Consider the following 18839-nt stretch of genomic DNA (forward strand, 5'->3'; position numbering starts at 1 on the left):
TCTAGAGAGAAAGAACTGAAAAAGGACAGCCAGGGACCTCTGGAGGATTTCCAACTGCTGAATTTCTCCTCAGTGATCTGACCCTTCACGTATTTTGCTGGAGATAGAGAGAGAGAGAGAGAGAGAGAGAGAGAGAGAGAGAGAGAGAGAGAGAGAGAGAGAGCAATAAAGAGAGAGTTACACGTGAGAAGAAGGAGTGGCACCAAAGTTTACACAGACTTTCACTTTTTCACTTCACCGAGTCTCCAAACTTCCCGATTTAAGGCTCAGCTACAGCGGCAAAATGAGGATCCTACAGCCGCTCTACCTGGTGTTGATGCTGCTGGCGCTCGCGCTGACGCTAAGCAGTGCCCAGAAACCTGGTAAGAAATAAACGGTTTTTTTTTTACTAAATCTACAAACAGGGTTATTCAAGTGGTTTCTTGGACAGACATAAAGTCTAACAATTTACAGACGTTTCGAGCTCGTTTTCCGAACTCGTTTTGCCGTAACTCAGGTGAGCGAGACACTTGTTCCGTTATTCAGCGCAGGGGTGTTGAGTCTGTTATTAACATTTAATTCGTTTATTAGGAATGGAAACGCTTTTGGGACCAATGGACATGGATAATTCTCTGACCAAAAATAATTAATTAAATAAATAAATAAATAAATAAATAAATAAAATAATTCAAATAATTTAAAAAATAATTATTCTCACGCACTGGTTCTCTAGTTTTCAGTACGGCAACACCCCCTACCTCCTACAATGAGTTACATAAATCACAAAAATCAACGTAATGCACTGCATATTCTATAAGGAGACGTGTTATCCACGGCGGGATCTCGATATTTCATGCTTTATGGATATTGAATACTCCTCTATAAATTGCACTAATATAAGGAGCGATTTGAGACCCAGCCCGATTTATTGCCATAAAATATACATCTATTTAGAACGTCGCAATATGGAAAAAAGCAATCTTTCAGTAAAAGTCAAATTATTTAATCAACTTTCATTTCTATTCGCCGGTTCATGAAGAGACTTCCCCTTAAAGTTAAAGGCGTTTAGACGCTGTGTCCGAATGATGTACGGTTTCTGAACCGCATATATAGCGCTGATATTGAAGCTGAGTGTCCCCAGGCTATAAGTGTTAATTGGGAGTTTTCCAGTGCAGCCATTAAGCAGTTCTCAACCAATCTAAAATCAGTGTAGTAGGATGTTCCCAGAACCAAACAAACTCCAAGAATGTAGTGAATTTGTTTCTGTTTTGATTCATGCTCAGCTGCCCTAAGTATAAACGACTTAAGTGCTACTACACAGTCACTGGGCCGTGAAGAAAGAGAAGGTTCACTGACTGCAGGCTTGGGGTCATTGGTTTTTAGTCGGGGTCTTTAAGTGGTGCTTCAGGAGAAACTTGAGAGGCTCCTTTGGTCCCAGAAGGGTCCCACTATCTCTTTCACACCTAAAGAAATTTTTTTTGCTTCATTTTCCAATTCATTCTGCCATTTGCTCAAAGCTGTTTAAGGTGGCTCCATCCAAATAAGCTTTCTAAAAAGGTCAAAAGCCTATTTTGCTGTCACGGATGAGAAGATTAAGATTAAGCGCCATGTTAAACGGTGTTCTTAGTACAGGATTAATACATCCCAACCCCGGCACTTACAGACACCCTAGATAATGGCTTAAGGTGAAAATAACGGTTATGACGCTCCTAGGAACATTCCCGCGTATTACGCTTTCAGCTTCTGAAGGGCCCTGCTCACTTTGTAGTGCATCACGAAGGTAACAAAGTAACGGCTTAATACAACTGTTTTACATTTTATGATTAAGCCATTTAAGTTTAGCCATAAGCTGCACGATCCTTCGCCAACTGTTAGAGTATTATCTGTGTGCCGTTCATGTTTTGTGCCTTAAGCTTTGTTTTTACCACTTTTTGTCATTGTTGGTATATGAAAAACACGAAGAAAGGCGAATTGCCTTTTTAAGAGTCTCACATTGTTCCTGTTACTGGTAATATTTTATGCAAAAAAGGATTCAGGACGATTTATTTTCACATGTTAAGGTGACCACCCCTTCCCCATTCACCCAGTGCATCTCCTGCCCGCGGGCGCATGTCTATTGTTAAACACTACAGCACAAAAGATATTAGCATACGGCTACCGCGGAGAGAACGAGAAAGAAGAGAATAGAAAAGGTGTATGGTGAGGGGAGGGAGGGAGGGGATGAACGTAGCTTAAATGTCGCTTTTATTGCGTTCACGTAGCCTCAGTCAAAGGTATTTACAGAGATAAAGTCACGTCGCTACGTTCCCCCCACACTCTCCCGCCAACTACAGCTTGGAGACCAGTTAGCCAATCAGCGCGCACCAGACACGGGCTCTTCCAACTTTAGCCAATTAGTGCTCGAGAAACGGCCGCAACGGAATTGATCATATTAGATTTAGCTTGTTTCTCACATACGTTTGATATTAAAAATAAAAAACAAATATGGCTGAATAACAGTATGTCAGACAAAATGGTGCTGCTATCTATATATTTACCCAGGGCTTAACAACACCACACGTCTTATTTAAGCACTTGCTCTGGTTATACCTGTAATGTTTTTGTTGCATGTTTAAAACCACAATGATACATCCAATTTAATGAACTGTTTATGGTTATGTTTCAGATTTTTTGAATTTGAGGCGAAAATACAGACGACATCACTGCCCACACAAGCGCTGCTTGCCCCTACATTCGAGAGTACCATTTCCTTGAGGTAAATTAAAGATTCACCATCTGCAGTACACTCAGAAAACTTTCTTGCTACTTCCTATGGTTAAGTCCTAAATTATACACTGTGGATTATGTGTGAATATCTTGCACAGACTATGTTTAAATAGATTAAGCCCATAGACGTGAAGTATTAACAATCTTCTTTAAAACCGCCACCAAATATTTGCTAAATACTTTAAATGTCTGCAGTAGGTCTGTGACAACTCTGCATGAGTTTCATTTAAGAGTGTAACAGAGTTTACCACTCCACTGTGACCTGAGTGTTTGTGTGTGTTTGTGTCTGTTCCCAGAAGGGCACACTGGCCTAATTAACAGAGCTCTAATTAGGCCAGCCTTACTATCAAGCATTAGTCAAACCACTCACGCACACACACACTGTGGGTAAACAGTTCTGTACTAAATGATGGGGTAATTGCTGCATCTAGACTTTCTTTTGGACTGTGAGTAGTAAACAAAACACATACTCACAAAAGATCACAAAAGATCTCACACACACTACTGAAATAGACCCAAACATGGCTGAGGAGTACCCACTCCACCCCACCCCCAGGTCTGCAATTCCAGCTATCTACCACACACAGAGTAAAGTATGGGTGGCATTCTCTGCGACATTAAATCACAACACACCAGCACCATGACTGTCCACATCCTGTATAGTCCAGCAGTTGTTTTATTTAGATATTAACTCACCATGGATAAGATAGTTAGTGCAAATAAGGCATGGTTGTTTTGGGACTTATTTTGTGTCTGCTTAAGAAGCTGTTTTATACAGAGCAGCTAATAAAGATCAAAATGCATTAAGGCAGCTCTTAAATGAAAGGACTCAGTAAATTGACCATTAAAAGTTTATGTTTTACAATAATAGTGGCTGGGACCACCAATGTGGAATTGTGTTTGCCTCAGAACTTTCCAGTTACAATAAAGCATTACAGTGTATCATTACTGTAACATTAAAAAATGTAATGATTTTCAACCCAGCTATATTTGTCACCAATTTGGTGTCACACACCTCACCAATGACACACAGTGCCACTAGCTTCAGGAAGGTGAGACAAGTATGTGCTTCCTCCAAGACACATGAGGGCAATCCATTGCTTCTTTTCAAACTGCCATTAATATAACACCTCTGAACAGCTCAGTGTGCCAGAGGGTCACATCAGTTAGTCACCTTTGCTAGTTAGAATCATGAGCAGAGAGATGGGCGGACAGTGTTGCCCATCCCACCCCCTCAGAGAGAGAAACAAACTGTGCTCTTTACGAGTCCCAGCCTTAGCTTGGAGTGTTTTAACCTGGGGACCTTTTTGAATGGTGCTAAATACAAAATAGTCAATCAGAACCGAGCTCATTCATTATGTACCTGTGTGAATAGCACTGTAAATATTACTGTGTTTAAATGTAAGAAGGAGGTTAGATAATTGCCGTGTAAAAAAATCTGAAAAATTCATATAAAATCTGAAGTAGGCTAAACATAAGAATCTATAAGGTATGGTTCCTTTAAATCAAACTAATAATAATAAGAATAATAGGTTGCAATTGTATAGCGCCTTTCTAATATTTAAGGTCACATTACCCATGGAGACAAAAAAGTACAATTATAGTATTTTTACTATAATATAGTAGTAAATATAGTATTTTGACATATTTAGGCATTAAATAATTGTGCATTCAAACGTAGACAAGAACTCCCCTTATCTTTCTGTAATTTATGAGATGAGGCTATGTGTTACTTCCTATTCAGTGACAGCAGGAAATATCAGCAAATAGATGATAGCATGCAACCTACAAGCTAAATTTAAAACACTGTTTAGTGAGCCTTAAGAGACGCACATCGGCTGGGTGTGAATGTCACAATGTGTGTGTGCGAGAAGTGACACTGTATCTGCGAGGACACACACTCTATGTGACAGCCTCCCGGAGCCGCCTACTGTTTTCAGACACTCCAGAGGGGTCGTCACCTTTCACCCAACCTCTCTGACCCCCACACAAAGAGCCAAAGCCAGCTTGGAGTTAACAAAACACACACCGCACAAAGAAATAGAAATGGCACAGAGCAAGAGAAGATATATGTGTTACTTTTTTTTAATTTGACAACTTTCATCTCATTTCTACAGGTTACATACTTCACTGGCTGTGAAGAAATATGGGGGAGTACATGATCATGTCCACGTGTCTAAGGAGTACTGGACCAGAGGAACCATACCTCAACATCACCGAAGACCAATGGTCTCTTCACAAGTGCGAAAAATCAGAACAAGGACAACACCAAAGACTTTCTCAAACTCTAAGTTCATTACTCTGTGGCAAAGGATTAAAATAGATTTTCTCCAATGTTATGCAAAGCTGTGTGTGACAGAATATATATATATATATATATATATATATATTCAGTCACACACAGCTTTGCACAATATATATATATATATATATGGGTACACATCAGGTCTCAGTGTATGTGGCTGAGAAAGACCTGACCATCAATTGTAATACATCACAGTGTCAAGAACTGTTCAACCACTGTAAATAGTTTGAACTGATTGAAATGTGTTTATATGTAAGTTATGCACTTCAAATATTTTATTATTATTTGTATTAAATAAAAAAGCATTCTCTTTTCAAAAAATGTGAGACTGGCTTTTTAAAATAATTATTATTATATATTTATTTAATCATTTTCCATGTCATGTTGGACATGGGGTCACATGATGTCATTTCAAAAGAACCCTTAATCAAACCTTCAAAAAACCCTTTCTATTTAGGATTTCCCAGAAATATAATAGCACAGGGTCAGCAAAGGATGCCGTTGTCACTAATCTACTGTTGTTATACTCCACAGGACATTGACTTTTCTGACAGAAACTTTTCAATGCATCTTCTAAAAGAACTGATCATGGTGTTTTAATAGACAGTTTGGAAAACACATCACATGAGACAGACAAGTTGTTGCCTGGTTTATTCTAGAGATTGTCTCCATCCAGTTTTTGAGCGTAGAAAAGGGCACAGGTTTGGATTCTTAATGTTCTCGCAATCCCAATAACACAATGTTGCCTTTCACATTTATGCCAATGCTAATTCGTTGTTCATATCAATCTGATCATCATAAGGAACCGAGTTTTTGGTTTTGGTCTGAAGTCTGAAGTTGTATTGTATCCTTGAGTTTAATTGTTTTTTTTTTTCTCCATTTTACACATAGAATCCATTAACATAATTGGTTAGTATTATTATTATTATATTATATTATATATTTTATAATATATAATTATATATTATTTTATTTGATGCCAACAACACACTGAAAAAAGCTGGGATAGTGGAAAATAATAGTGAAAAGCTGACATAACGTAATGTCCGTGGCTGTTTTCTAAACTTTTACCATACAGGAGCATGCTGTAGTTTTATTACTGACCCATCTGTTGTTCTGCATACTTTGTTTGCCCCCTTTCACCCTGTTGTTCAGAGGTCAGGACCACCACAGAGCAGGTATGATCTGGGTGGTGGATCATTCTCAGACACTGAAGCAGACGGTAGTGGTGTGTTGGTGTGTGCTGCGCTGGTACAAGCAGATCAGACACAACAAATTTGAGAAGTTCTAGCATCCTCTCCTTGGTTACTGCAGATACATGATTCATCTAATCATCCATGCAGCAAAACCGCTTCTGTGGTTTCCATGTTAGTGCTGTTTTTTCAAAACATAAATCCCATGTCATTCAGCCAATTTCTTGGTCAGAGAGCGGTGCTAATGACATCAAGGTCGTTGGTTCAATCCCTGTATGCGACATGGAATTTTGGAAGCTGTCTCCTAACACTGCTGAGGTGCCCTTGAGCAAGGTTCCTAATCCCCACATATTCCCTGGATTCCAAGCATGGCTGGCCACTTGTATGTATGTTTCCATTACTGGTTTAAATGCAGAAGTCAAATTTCATTGCAATGCTGTTCATGAAAGCATGGAGTTCTTATAGTTCTGTTGTAAAAACAGACTCCTGTTTCCAGCCATTTGCTTTGCTTCATTTGTTTTGTTGTGTGTTTTCTATTTTCCAATCATTATCCTAAAAAAAGAATGGGGAAAAATGTTTTAAAAACGTAATTAAAACGATTGAACAAGCCTTTCCAGGAAAGTAGGATCTGGTATCGCAGCAAAGGGAAATAAACACCCTATTGATACAGTTTGATTAGAATGGGGAAAAGCAAAGACAGTTAAAAAGAAAAATACCTATAAATCAAGATTTGATTCAATAAATCAGACTTTATTATGGTGAAAAGAAATTAATATTTGACAGGTAACAAACTGTTCCATCAAATGTTAGCAGGGAACTTACAACAGTGTCACACACAAAGATTTGATTTAAACACAAAAAACAGCAGTGTAGAAGATTTAGTATTTTTTAATGCTCAGTGCATTTTAGTCACAAGTTATAAATAAAAAAGCAGTAAAGAAAACAGGGCAGACTTTCTTCACCCAGTCTCTTTACTTCTATAAATTTATGGCGAAGTATATCACCTGAGCATGGACTTGGTTTCGGGATCATTGCTGGTTACAAGAAAGGTAAAGGCTGGAAAAAAGATTGATAGCAGTCTGTGGATTTTTACAAGAGTAGCCCCTGATATGTTGTGACAAATGTTTTCTAGGGCTTGCTGCTATGGGAACCTGAAGGCATCAAGAAGAGGTTTCCAAAGCTCATTTTCCCCATTAAAAGCCTTCTGATCAGTCAGCCGCGCGTATCACTGTCAGTCAAAGTACAATCACACAAACACACACTTTCATTTAAATGCACAATCCAGTGCAAGAAAAGGCTGGCTCTGTGCTCTCGGGCTCTCATTCTCTGATTTGTTGTGAGGTGAGGGTGAGGATTCTTTTGCTCAGGAGTGTGTTGTGCTGCTTCAGATACTCGATCAAATCGGCTTGTTTCTCCACGACCTCTTCAAGACAGGATCCATCTCTGTTTTGTAAAATACAGACAAGAGGAGGCACTCATCAACAGCTCATTATGTCAGAAGTAGAAAGCATTCAACTTTGTGTTTTAAATCTTGAAACCCTACATTTTGCTTTATTTTGCATTATTACAATTCTGTGTAATCAAAAATATTTCAAATAGTGATTTGTGGATCATATTTATAAATTAACCCTGAGCTGTGAAGTCTTAAAAACAAAGTGAGATTTTTAAATGTCGATGAGTTATGTCATCAAATCGAAAATTGCAGACATCAGTTAATGAGGTTAAATGTTTGCAAAAGTATCTGATTTAATGAGCATTCACAAGTAGTAAAAGTTAAACCAAATTGGGCTCTGGGCTTGCAGCAGTGGTTTTCCCCTACTTTTAAATAATTTTTAAAAGAGTAAGCCACTTGTTTAAATCCGCTGCCAAATACTTACACTGCTTTTCTATGTCTTTGTCTATAATCTTTGACTGCTCTGTTTGGATCAGTTGAAGCCTATTAGTTTAATATTAGTTTAATGACGTATAAAACTGAGGATTTATTCATACTCAGCTGTGTGTATTCACGCTAAAAAATAAAGCTGCACATAAACGCAACTTGGAGGTACATTGGCTAATATTATACAGATGATACATTTTCTGATTTTGCACAAAATAGAACTACCATCGTACAGTAAAGAAAGATACGTATTTCATCATCAAACTGTAACTTGGCCGGCTTAGAAACGTTTCAGACTTCCCAGAGGCTATACTGACTGAGGTTCTGTGTGAGAGAGAATGACGGAAATGCAGTGTTTCTGTAAGGAAACAGGGTTCATATGATCTGTTTACAGACCCTTTAGCACTACCAGAGGGTGGGTTTGGGTGTGTTTGTTGCAGAGATTTGTGTGTTGTGTGTGTGGGTGTCTCCACCTATGGAGATGCTAATGAGAGATATGGGAGGGGAGAGTTAAATTCTTGCTTTAATACTAGAGCACCATTAAATATCATAGACAAAGAAGTAGGTAGAGAAAATGTCAGCAGAATCTGGATAAAACCAAATATCAAAACATATGAAGTTAGAGGAATATCACAATTTTGACAACGCAAAGATTTAATAGATTTTGAGTTCTTCAAGAAAATAATCATGCTTAAGTTTTGAAAGAATTTGGTAAGATTCAGTACAACGTTTACAGTTTTAAACATTATGTTTCATATACAGCATTTAGGTAGATGCTCTCATTCAGAGTGACTTACAATTCAAATAAGTCTGAGGTAGGCAACTGTAGTGTTAGGTGTCTTGCCCTAGGACTTATTAGTAGCATGGTGTATTTACCCGGGCAGTAAACGGAACCCTGGTTATTTAATTGGGATATAAATTAAAACCTTTTTTTAAATATAGATAGAAATTATGCCAGAAGATAGTTATGCCTGGCTCTGATAATACAGAATAAATAATACACCTTCAGATTAAAACATAATACAATTTTTTGCTCCTAAGTATTGGGAATGCACCAACACTGGGCCCCTGCAGATATATTTACTTAGATATCGCTGACATTATTACTAATAAGTGCCTGCATTAACATAACAACAACATCATATTTCTCATAATAACAGGTATAGTATGAAAATATCAATCAAGAAGAATTTATTCATCACGTGCATCGACTTCCTCTGTTCTTAGGGATAATATCGCATCCAAAAGTATGTCTGAGTTTTGGTTTAGAAGAGTTAAACACAGTGATTACGATGTTAGCAATCATGAAGCTGACAATAAGTAAATGTTACTTTACACTCAACTTTTGTGGCTTTCAGTTCATCTGAATGAACTCTTAATCCTTTAGCCTCCTGCTGCATTTGTTTGAATGGAGTGTGAACTTTTCAAACTTTTTTTTTCCCTGAAATGACCCATAAGTGTTCAGTTGGTCCATGCTGTCCTGTCTTGTTTTCAGAATGCTACACATTTTAAACTGCACTAAAGCAGTGTTTGTTTTTGGAACCGCAGCAGCCCATCTTGTGCATGTGCCTGTTACCTGAAGCCTGTCTCTGTGTGTGCGTCACTGGCATTTGGGGCATATGCATGAGCTCTCTCCTCTTCATTGATATCTGGACCTGGGCGTTGGTTATTAAACCTGACCACACGGGCTGCAAGAAAAAGAAAAATAAGCAAGGTAGGTTCATTTCTTACAAAACATATTTTGAGTTATTTCTGGCCTTCTTTTGTCTTGTTAAATATATATTTGCAAAGACACAATAAATATCATATGAGCACTTCGTACTAAGCACTCCATTTCCTCCAGGTGAAAGGCAATTTACTAGACTGTTAAGTAAAGAGGACTAGAACTGCTTTATATACTTACACCCACCTACATTAGCCAGAACATCGTTACCTTCACAAAATCCCTCCACGTTTACTGCTCCAGTGAAATGGGCTGTTTAGAAATGAACCCACCAGTGTGTGGGTTTAATACGGAGGGAGTAATTAAGGGTAATTAGACAGTTCTGTCACCACACATCAAGAGCATCTGTGGAATGTCCTTTCAGAAAGAGACACAGAGAGAGGAGCATTCAGCAGATGTGTCACATTCCACAACTGCCTGTTAAACTGTAGTGCTTCCCTCCATCAGAGACACCATAAAAATAAACACGCTCATAATAACCCTTATCTCTCTTTTTTTCCTCTCATCCTCTCTCGCACACATACACCTCTTTATAAACTCACATGCTTCTCACGGCTCAGAACATCCACCAGCCGTCAGCAAAGTAAAATAGAAAGAACATTTTCCTGTTAAAGGGCCACTTTATGGAAAAATGTTTCCTCTACTCGGCCGTTGAGGAATATAATATGATATGTATACGTTCATTTGTCTATCTGTAAAGTCCATCTCAGTAACAAAAATTCCTAAACTGTAAATGTTCTGAATTTGTTCTGCATTTGAATCAAAGATAATGGAACATCCTTAGTATTGTCATGTAGTCTGGGACCATTTCTTTTAGTCCATTCACTAAGAACTTCTGACACAAGAAAAAGGAGATAAAGGTGATAAAGATGTTTTTTTTTTTAATCCTGTATTTTATAAAAATTGACAAAAGAAGGTTTCTGTTCAAACAAACACTTTATATCTGATAATATTTTTTTGTGAGATTCAAATCCTTTACATATGTATTTACATCATACAATGAGCAATTTGAGCCTACAGCAATTTAGTCCAGCCATTCCCAGAGTAGAACATCTTACACATACACTGTACAGACAAATTTAATGGGACAGAGTGGCATTACTGACAACTGGAACCATTAGGAACCACAAAAATTCAGCCACAAAGGAGCAGACCACTTAAATTTACAAAGTGGAGTTGCAGAGTCCATACAAGTCGAAGGTGATCTGCTGAATCAATAAACACATGGTTCCAAACCTGATGTCACAGCTGCAAAATGAAGGATCGACGTAAGCAGTGATGTAATGTGAATTTGTGCTAAAATTCTATAAAATATAACATTTTTTAAATTGGACCGCTACAGTATTTAAAGGTTATTTACACTTAGTGGACGTTCAGGTTTTGAGTTACATTAGAATCATACTATAATTTATATGAACCTGTTTTTTTGTTTTTTTTTTGTAAAACCCATATCTGGAATCAAGAACCTGAACAATTCAGTACTCAGCCAATGACTCAAATTGACAATTGTGGGGAACTGCAGTTCCCTCTGGTTTGTCTACGTTCAGAAGCGCAGTGTCCTTTAATGTAGAAAGTCATGTTTGGGGAGAAAACAGACTCATTTAAGTGTGCCTGAAGTTTACATTTTCTGTAAGTTTTTATTACCCGTTTGAGTTACCACAGAAACTCGTTTGTAACTTGAATGTAGTTTTGTACCATTTTGGGTTTGTGTTTATTTTCATGCAGTTGGCAGTCTCCTGAAATTAGAGTGGGTTCCTACCCAAATAATCTGAAACTGCAAAAATGTTTTTCATGATTTTCAAGGTGTGGAAATAAATGGCTTTCCCATTTTTCTTCCATGAGGAGGGAGAGAGAAAGCCTGGCATGTTACTTGCCTTTTTTCCCCCCTTCTTTTACTCATACAGACACCAGAGCTTCATAAACAGTTTAGACTTGTTTCCAGCATGCAACATGACTGGCATAGTGAGTAAACGTCTTCTGAAGTTTTAAATTGTGTTTTTTATTATTATAATCGTGAACGTCACCTTTAAATGGATATACTTTTGCATTCAATTGACATTGTATGGTACTTCTACAGAGTCTGCCATTCCAGTGCTTTCCTAAGATATTCCAAACATGTAATGAAGGACAACAATAAAAACTCCACCTCCAAATTAGCGCCGCAGCCACCATCGCTAGCCTCGATGACTTTCAGCACAAACCCAAAGTTCTGAAGCAGCACGTTGAGATACAATGGAGTTGGAGTTCGTCTTCCCTGTGCGTTAATGTCAGACAATACAAGTCTGAATGCCCTCCTTCTCTCCCTCGCTCTCTTTGAAGGGCCCTAAACTGGCTTTGAAGTGCAGAGGCAGCACACAGCCCATGCAGAAGTACAGCATTCATGTTCAAATGAAGAGGGGAGAGAAAGATGCCACATCAAAGCCCCCGGAGCAGAACTCTGGCCTAACTGCACCTTCCTTTAGGAAGAGGCAAAGAGAGATGGATAACGGGAGATGGAGGGCAGAGATGGCCAGATGGATAGGGATTACTCATTAGCACAATAAACATGGATTTAAATTAGTATGGGGCAAAAAAATAAAATAAAAATGGAGCAGAAACCTCAACACTGCTTTACTTTTGTCACAGCAGACATAACGGCGTACAGATAAATACTGCTGCTCTTTTTTTCTAAACATCTTTTGAAAACTGTAGCTTCCCCATTGCATAAAATGGATCAATATGAATTCTCCACAATTACCTGGGAAGGGTAGCTCATGAAAAAATAACTACAAGAAATGTGTACCTAGTTTTAGAAACCTTGAAATATCTAGAGTTACAATCCATAAAACTTCATCTATGTACATGTACTCGAGTAAATGTAATAAGCTTCTACCCACCTTTGGTAACAGTATATTAAATTGTGCACTGCACTAAATCCAATTTAACATGACTAGGCACTCTCTCTTTGTAATAAAGCATGTCCTTCTATAGCATTTTATAAGCCCTGAAAACACACACTGTATGCGCACAAATGCAGAGTGGTACAATTTAAACACAAAATATTACAGCTACTTTCACATTAAAAGAAGATCCTGACTAGATCATCTAACACTAAAAGGCACTAAACTTAAAAGGGTGTGTCTCAACCCCTTGGTCAAGCATCAGTTCACTAATCATCCAAGGAATCCAGGTACTGATATCAGAGAGAGTGTCAATAGTAAGACAATGCCATGGTTTATATGGGTGGGGTGGCTTCAGGTTGCCTCTGGCAAAAAAAGACGTATCCCGTGACCATCTTGAGTGCCCTCTTCTCATTCCTAAACCTCTATCTCCACTTCTCCTTAACACCCCCTGAGATTGAGGAGGTATAGGTGTTTGTAATAGACTCAGTGCAATGTTTAGATGAGGTTTTAAAAATAAACCTATACAAAAAAATAGTTTTATTTATATAAGGAATAATATATAATTTTGTGTAACGTATTTTATTTCAAATATTTTCCTGCCATTTTTGCATATTAATAATGCTTTGCTTTTATTTTATTAAAATGACAGTTGTAATGTATCCTTGGGCAAGACTCTAAATGCTACATTTGCCCATGTCTAGTTTAGTAGATGAAATTCTGGAAACGAGTGTTTGTAATATCCTGTAAATGTAAATAATATATTTAGATAACTTTTAATATATTTCAGGATGCTGAATTATGTGTAAAACACATTGTGAAAGAATGAAGTGGGGTGGAAAAAGTAAGTACTTGCACCAAATAACCCTCATTAGAAAAGAATAAAGCAGAGAGAATGAAAAAGTAATAGAAAGACAAGACAAAGTATAAGAAAACAATTAAAAAATAGGTAGTAAAAAGGCTGAAAGCAGAGAAAAATAGAAAGAAGAGAGTGTGCAAAACACTGAAACAAAGCACAGATGAAAGGAATAAGGCAACAAAGAAAGTAAGGAAAAAGTAAAGAGGAAAGAACAAAAAAGGAGTGAAAAATAGAAGAAAGGCATGAGTGAAATAAAGAGGCCTAGAATGAGAGAAGGAACAAATTAAGGATAGAGTGAGTGAGGTCTGGAGGAAGAAAGAGGTGTATTTGTAATTGTGATACAGTGGGCTGGTGAGTGATCCTGTAGAGGATAAAGACAGTATTGTGGTATTGTGATGCGTGGGGGGAGGGGAGGGCAGTCTGTATCACACTGCTTTATAATGTGTATGAAAAGAAGTGCCTTAAAAGCTCCTTCACATACACGAAGGACTGGGGTTAACTGATCCCCATTTAATTATATGTAATGCTGAATGTGTGAACGAATGAAGGAAGGAATGAATGAATGAATGAATGTACCTGTGTATATGAGCAGGCATATAAGAGTCATCACAAACTCCACACAGATGACCACCAACAGCAGATAAATAGAGAGATTCTTCACTTTTTGATTCAGTAGGGAGGAGGGTGCGATGACGAGCAGAACGGCTGCATTCCCTAAAGTAAAAGAGAAAAAGAGTGTGAGTGAGAGAATAGAAAGACAGAAAAAGAATGAATGAATGAAAGACAAAAACACATGAAAGAAAGAAAAAAAAGAGAAAATCAAGAATGCAAAAACTGTGATAAGTATTAAAAAAACAAAGAAAAGAGTAAGTGAAAGTTGTGGATAAGAGAAAAGGTTTAAAGAAAAAGGGAGAGTAAGACAAGGAAAATATTGAGGAAAGAAAAAAGAGAAGTAACAAGAGAAAAGAAAGAAGAGGAAAACAGAAAAATAAAGATAAATAATGATAGAATAAGATAATAAAATATTTTTAGAGAAGAAAGGAAGTAAACAAGTGTTACATGGAAAAGAAGAAAAAAAATAGAGAATGGCACAGATTGACAAAACTACCGTAGAAAGTGGACAAAAGAAAATTACAGTAGAAAGACCATTTTAACAGTTCTGTACTGAACTAAACACACGTTGCTCTGTTCTGAACTGAATTGCAACTGTACTGCAAAGTGAACCGTAACCGCAATGTATTGAGAGACTTAATGGCATATGTTGCCATCTAGTGGTGAGGTAAGGAATTGTACAGCATTTAGAATACCACTTTTGACTTTTCTGTTTTTACTGGGACAGCGAAAATGTGTGATTGTACCTGAAGAATGTATGAGAAGAGGCAGGCTTTTGAGGTTCCTTGTGTTCCTGTAGAACTGTAGATATCCCCTCTTCCTCACTGAGTTGTGGTGGCGCTGTATACAGCGCTCCAACACAAACACTAGCAGCCACAGGGCCACTTTCCCCAGCAGGACCACTGTCTGAGTGCCCACTCCGTTAAGCACGGCTTTGCACTCCGCTAAGTGATCGTCCGTTAACCAGCACAGAACAGCCAGGACCACACACAAACTCACGTACGCCACCTAGGGGTCACATGCAAGCATACAAACAGACAATTTATGAATCTGATTCATGTTTGAATGTTGTTCTATGAACAGAATGTAAATTGTGTATTTTATTGCATAAGAATGTGTGTAGAAATAAAACTTTTACTTATTGATGTTTACTCACTTTATAATTGCACATGTGGCAGAATTATGAACGCAGTCGCTCCCTTTAAACCTAGAATGCCCACATTGTTAACTCAGCCCTGGCTTAATAACGATAACAAAGGTGTTTAGACAAAAGTGTAGAAAGCTGAACAAAACCGGGAAAAAAAACCACAAGCTCCAGGTCTCTTACCAGATTCTTAGAGATTGCCTAGCCAAATAACAGTACCCTGTTAAAGCATTTAGATATAATCACCAAAAATTTCACAATCTGTATTGCACCCAGCTGCCATGGCCAATCCTAAGGCCACCATAGTGCCCTGTGAAAAATTCAATGGGAGCGCGCTAACTGTGTGAAAGTAAACGCAGACCGAAAGAGCTATAAAACTAAACAACTCAAGTTACAACCACAGCCACGTACAAACCAAACTCATCAGTGCCCACTGTATGATAACTTGCATATGTGTGCATGTACCAGTGGTGTGGAGGTGTTTATTGGTCACATGGCTACCTCATCCAGCAACATTAAATAATCCAGGATTCATTCAAGTATTCAGTCACTACCTCTCTGTGCCCAGAACTAGCACTATAGTGAACAAGTTACATAACCCGTGACTGTGGTAAACAGAAGGTGAGGTATCAGTAGAAACTGGACTACTAAATGTGTACTGCGTTATGAACGTATTTTTGTGGACTTTTAATCTACTACATTATTTAAACACAGCAGCTGTCCATCACACTTTGTGAAAATTAAATGATGAATGGACCAATAGAAAAGCTCCAGTGACTCCAGTGACATTGTGCAATTATTAAGCCACAGTACATACATAGATTAAAATATCAGGCTCAGCTACTGCTTCCATGCCCTGAAGATGGAACAGAAAAGTTCTAATTTCCAAAGAAAAAACAAAAAGCATTTCAGCAGCCTACCAACCTGTAAATCCCACTCGGTTTGTTGTGGGCTCAGATTTCACACAGATCAGTTTGTTTCAATGTGTGGAGGTGCCAACAGAATATGCATTTTTTATTATTATTATTGTTTAATTTATATAGCACCATTCTCATACACACGGTCACTTTACAGACTGGGGGTGGGGGTATACAGCAACCCACAGTATTAACTGGAGTGGAGAGGCAGATGAATACATTGTGAAAAAAGGTCACAGTATAAAAGCTTTAAAAGAAGGAGGTGTCAGTGTAATGGTTGCATTATAATGTGAAAAAAAAATTGCTCCTTTATTTTCCAAAAAAATAATTCCTTATATATGTGCAGCAGTCAAACATGTACTAGTTTCTGAGCGGGTGATTTTTTTCCTACTAGAAACTGCTAGATTAGAGTGAAAAAATTTAGCTAGCTCTAAGTTGAAAGAATGGATCTCCCAGTTGTCATGAAGGCTTCAGGAGTACTACTTCAGTTGGTTCTCTGCACCAACTTTCAAGCTTTGCTGTCCTTACAGATCCATTTCAAAACTTTAAGTAATGACAAAGACTTTCATAGAGTGCTAAAGTCATACTCACATTTACTATAGCCAGTAACCCTGCTATCCATGGAGTAGGCAGATTTTGGAACTCTTTCTTCATGGCAGACTCCAGAGCATCCTGGGATATGAGTGGCCCATCAATCAAAGGGTCATCCTCAATGCTCTGTGTGAAATCTGTGCTCGTGTTACTCTATAAATACACATAGAAAGGAGGAGATTGTGCATTCAGATCACAAACTACCAGAGTGCCAGTTAGAAGTCATCACACTGATGTTTCTTTGAAGTCCAACACCTCTGTCAGACGAACAAATGCAAATGAATGTGTATTTGTTCACCACTGTTAGAAATGTCATTGCCCAAGCACCTTTAAAATGACTGCTTCAAGTAGAGTAGATAGCTAAAAGACCTTGACAATGATCCATCGTTCTGGCCTGAGAACAGGAGTATTTCACAGGAAACAGGAGCCCAAAAGTGAGAAGTGTCCTTTAGCTCTTCTGCTACTGAAGTCTAGACTTTTTGCTTGCAGTGAATACCCCAGTATACTTTTGTCTTTTACCAATTTTGCCAGGGTAAATTGAACAACTATAAGAGGCCTATTCTAATGTAGAATCATGAAATCACTAAAGCTGGTGACTAAAGGGCAGATTCAGAATTCAGAATGACAGTGCCATGTTTTGTTATAAGAGGATATACATATGCTTCTTGAAATATAGGTATGGTTAAAAAAAAAAAAAAAAAAAAAAAAAAAAACATGATTTCTGTATTTTTACTGTTCAAAATCCTAACAGCTGTGTTACACACTTTGTATTCAGGAACAATATTTTCCACAAAATTCTACAATGTATTTCTTTGTGGAAATTAATCCATTAAACTACGGTAAATCATCCAGTTAACCCAGATTCCTCAATCTGAAATATACAACACAAAATTCTACTTTGTGGACTTAAAATGCAACTTGTAGCATACTACTTTTTAAAAACAGAACATACAAAAACACTGAAAATATACAACCCAAACACCTGCTTTGTGAAATATGTTATGCAAAATACTAAGTGTATTGAAACAGCTCAAACCCACTTGATGAAACATGTCCAACTAAAAAACTATGCGTTTGAAACATATAAAATCCCAAACCACTGCTTTGTTAAATATATACAACCCAAAACCCCTGCTTTATGACAGATTAAACTCTTTGCTTTGTGAAAGTGGCCTATAGGACTCAAAAACCTGCACTGCACAAATATGTATCATTACACACCCCTGCTTTGTAGAAAACACAAAATTCAAAATCATTGCTTCGTGAAATATATAAACGTCAAAAACGTTAAATAGAAAGGTTACACCTCAAACCCCCTGCTTTGTGAAATGTGTATCCTTGGCTTGTGAAATTATTTGAGTAAAAAAATATGTTGAGTAACTCATCAGCTCCTCACCACTAATATATACCCTAAAATTAACTATTTAAATACACACCACAGGCCGTTTTGAGTCCATTGCACAACCAGACGCTGCTCGAAATAAACACTGAAGGCAAAATAATTATACATTATCTGCTACATGTTCAACATTTATCGAAAAACTCTCAAAACACTGTGATTTCCGGGTCTGTTGCGTTTGAGCAAGCCGACAGAATAAAAGTCACTTCATAACACTACAATTTCAATGTAATAGTAAAGAAACAGATTAACATTAAACGTAGTCTTACATAAACAGTGTGACTGTGACAGTGATTCATCATTGGAACAGGCATTTAGCCAACTATACGAATGTATAAGCCAGTGTCAGGGATCAATTTAAGATTCAGCCTGAAATCACAGCAGGTTTCATTCCATTATTATTTATTATTTAAATAATTTATTTATACTTATTTGATATTTCACCTTGTATATTTACAGTCCACACAAAGCCCTCCATGAACTTGTAAAAAATTACTTGAGGATTATTTGGTTGTAAAAGTTGTAGATAGAGAGAAAACAGCTGAAATATTCCATCTGATGTTTCTGAAGATGCCTTAATAGTCCTGTGTAAA

General features: G+C 37.6%; 2 protein-coding genes across 2 annotated transcripts; one reads left to right on the forward strand and one right to left on the reverse strand.

Annotated features, from left to right (window-relative positions):
* The first annotated feature begins 283 nt into the window (after positions 1-283).
* Positions 284-5072, forward strand: apela (apelin receptor early endogenous ligand). Its single transcript, XM_066650027.1, has 3 exons — positions 284-359; positions 2630-2734; positions 4863-5072. The coding sequence occupies exons 1-2, from the start codon at positions 284-286 to the stop codon at positions 2731-2733; spliced, it is 180 nt and encodes a 59-aa protein (XP_066506124.1). The 3' UTR covers position 2734; positions 4863-5072.
* Positions 5073-6972: 1900 nt separating this feature from the next.
* Positions 6973-18428, reverse strand: tmem192 (transmembrane protein 192). Its single transcript, XM_066659954.1, has 6 exons — positions 18284-18428; positions 16848-17000; positions 14942-15203; positions 14160-14297; positions 9699-9810; positions 6973-7686 (listed from the first exon to the last, which is right to left on the reverse strand). Exons 1-6 carry the CDS (start codon positions 18302-18304, stop codon positions 7563-7565), a joined length of 810 nt encoding a protein of 269 aa, XP_066516051.1. The 5' UTR covers positions 18305-18428; the 3' UTR covers positions 6973-7562.
* Positions 18429-18839: the final 411 nt, after the last annotated feature.

The sequence above is a fragment of the Hoplias malabaricus genome, chromosome 2, assembly GCF_029633855.1.
Source record: "Hoplias malabaricus isolate fHopMal1 chromosome 2, fHopMal1.hap1, whole genome shotgun sequence".
Taxonomy (NCBI): domain Eukaryota; kingdom Metazoa; phylum Chordata; class Actinopteri; order Characiformes; family Erythrinidae; genus Hoplias; species Hoplias malabaricus.

Bases quoted from the DNA above. Each gene is read 5' to 3' on its own strand.
- apela (XM_066650027.1), top strand. From the start codon at position 284: ATGAGGATCCTACAGCCGCTCTACCTGGTGTTGATGCTGCTGGCGCTC. The intron at 360-2,629 runs CTGGTAAGAAAT...AATGAACTGTTT, and splicing joins GCTAAGCAGTGCCCAGAAAC to ATGGTTATGTTTCAGATTTT.
- tmem192 (XM_066659954.1), bottom strand. From the start codon at position 18,304: ATGGACTCAAAACGGCCTGTG. The intron at 14,298-14,941 runs GTACAATCACAC...CTTTTACTTTAG, and splicing joins TCTTCTCATACATTCTTCAG to GGAATGCAGCCGTTCTGCTC. The intron at 7,687-9,698 runs GTAACAGGCACA...TTTACAAAACAG, and splicing joins CACACAGAGACAGGCTTCAG to AGATGGATCCTGTCTTGAAG.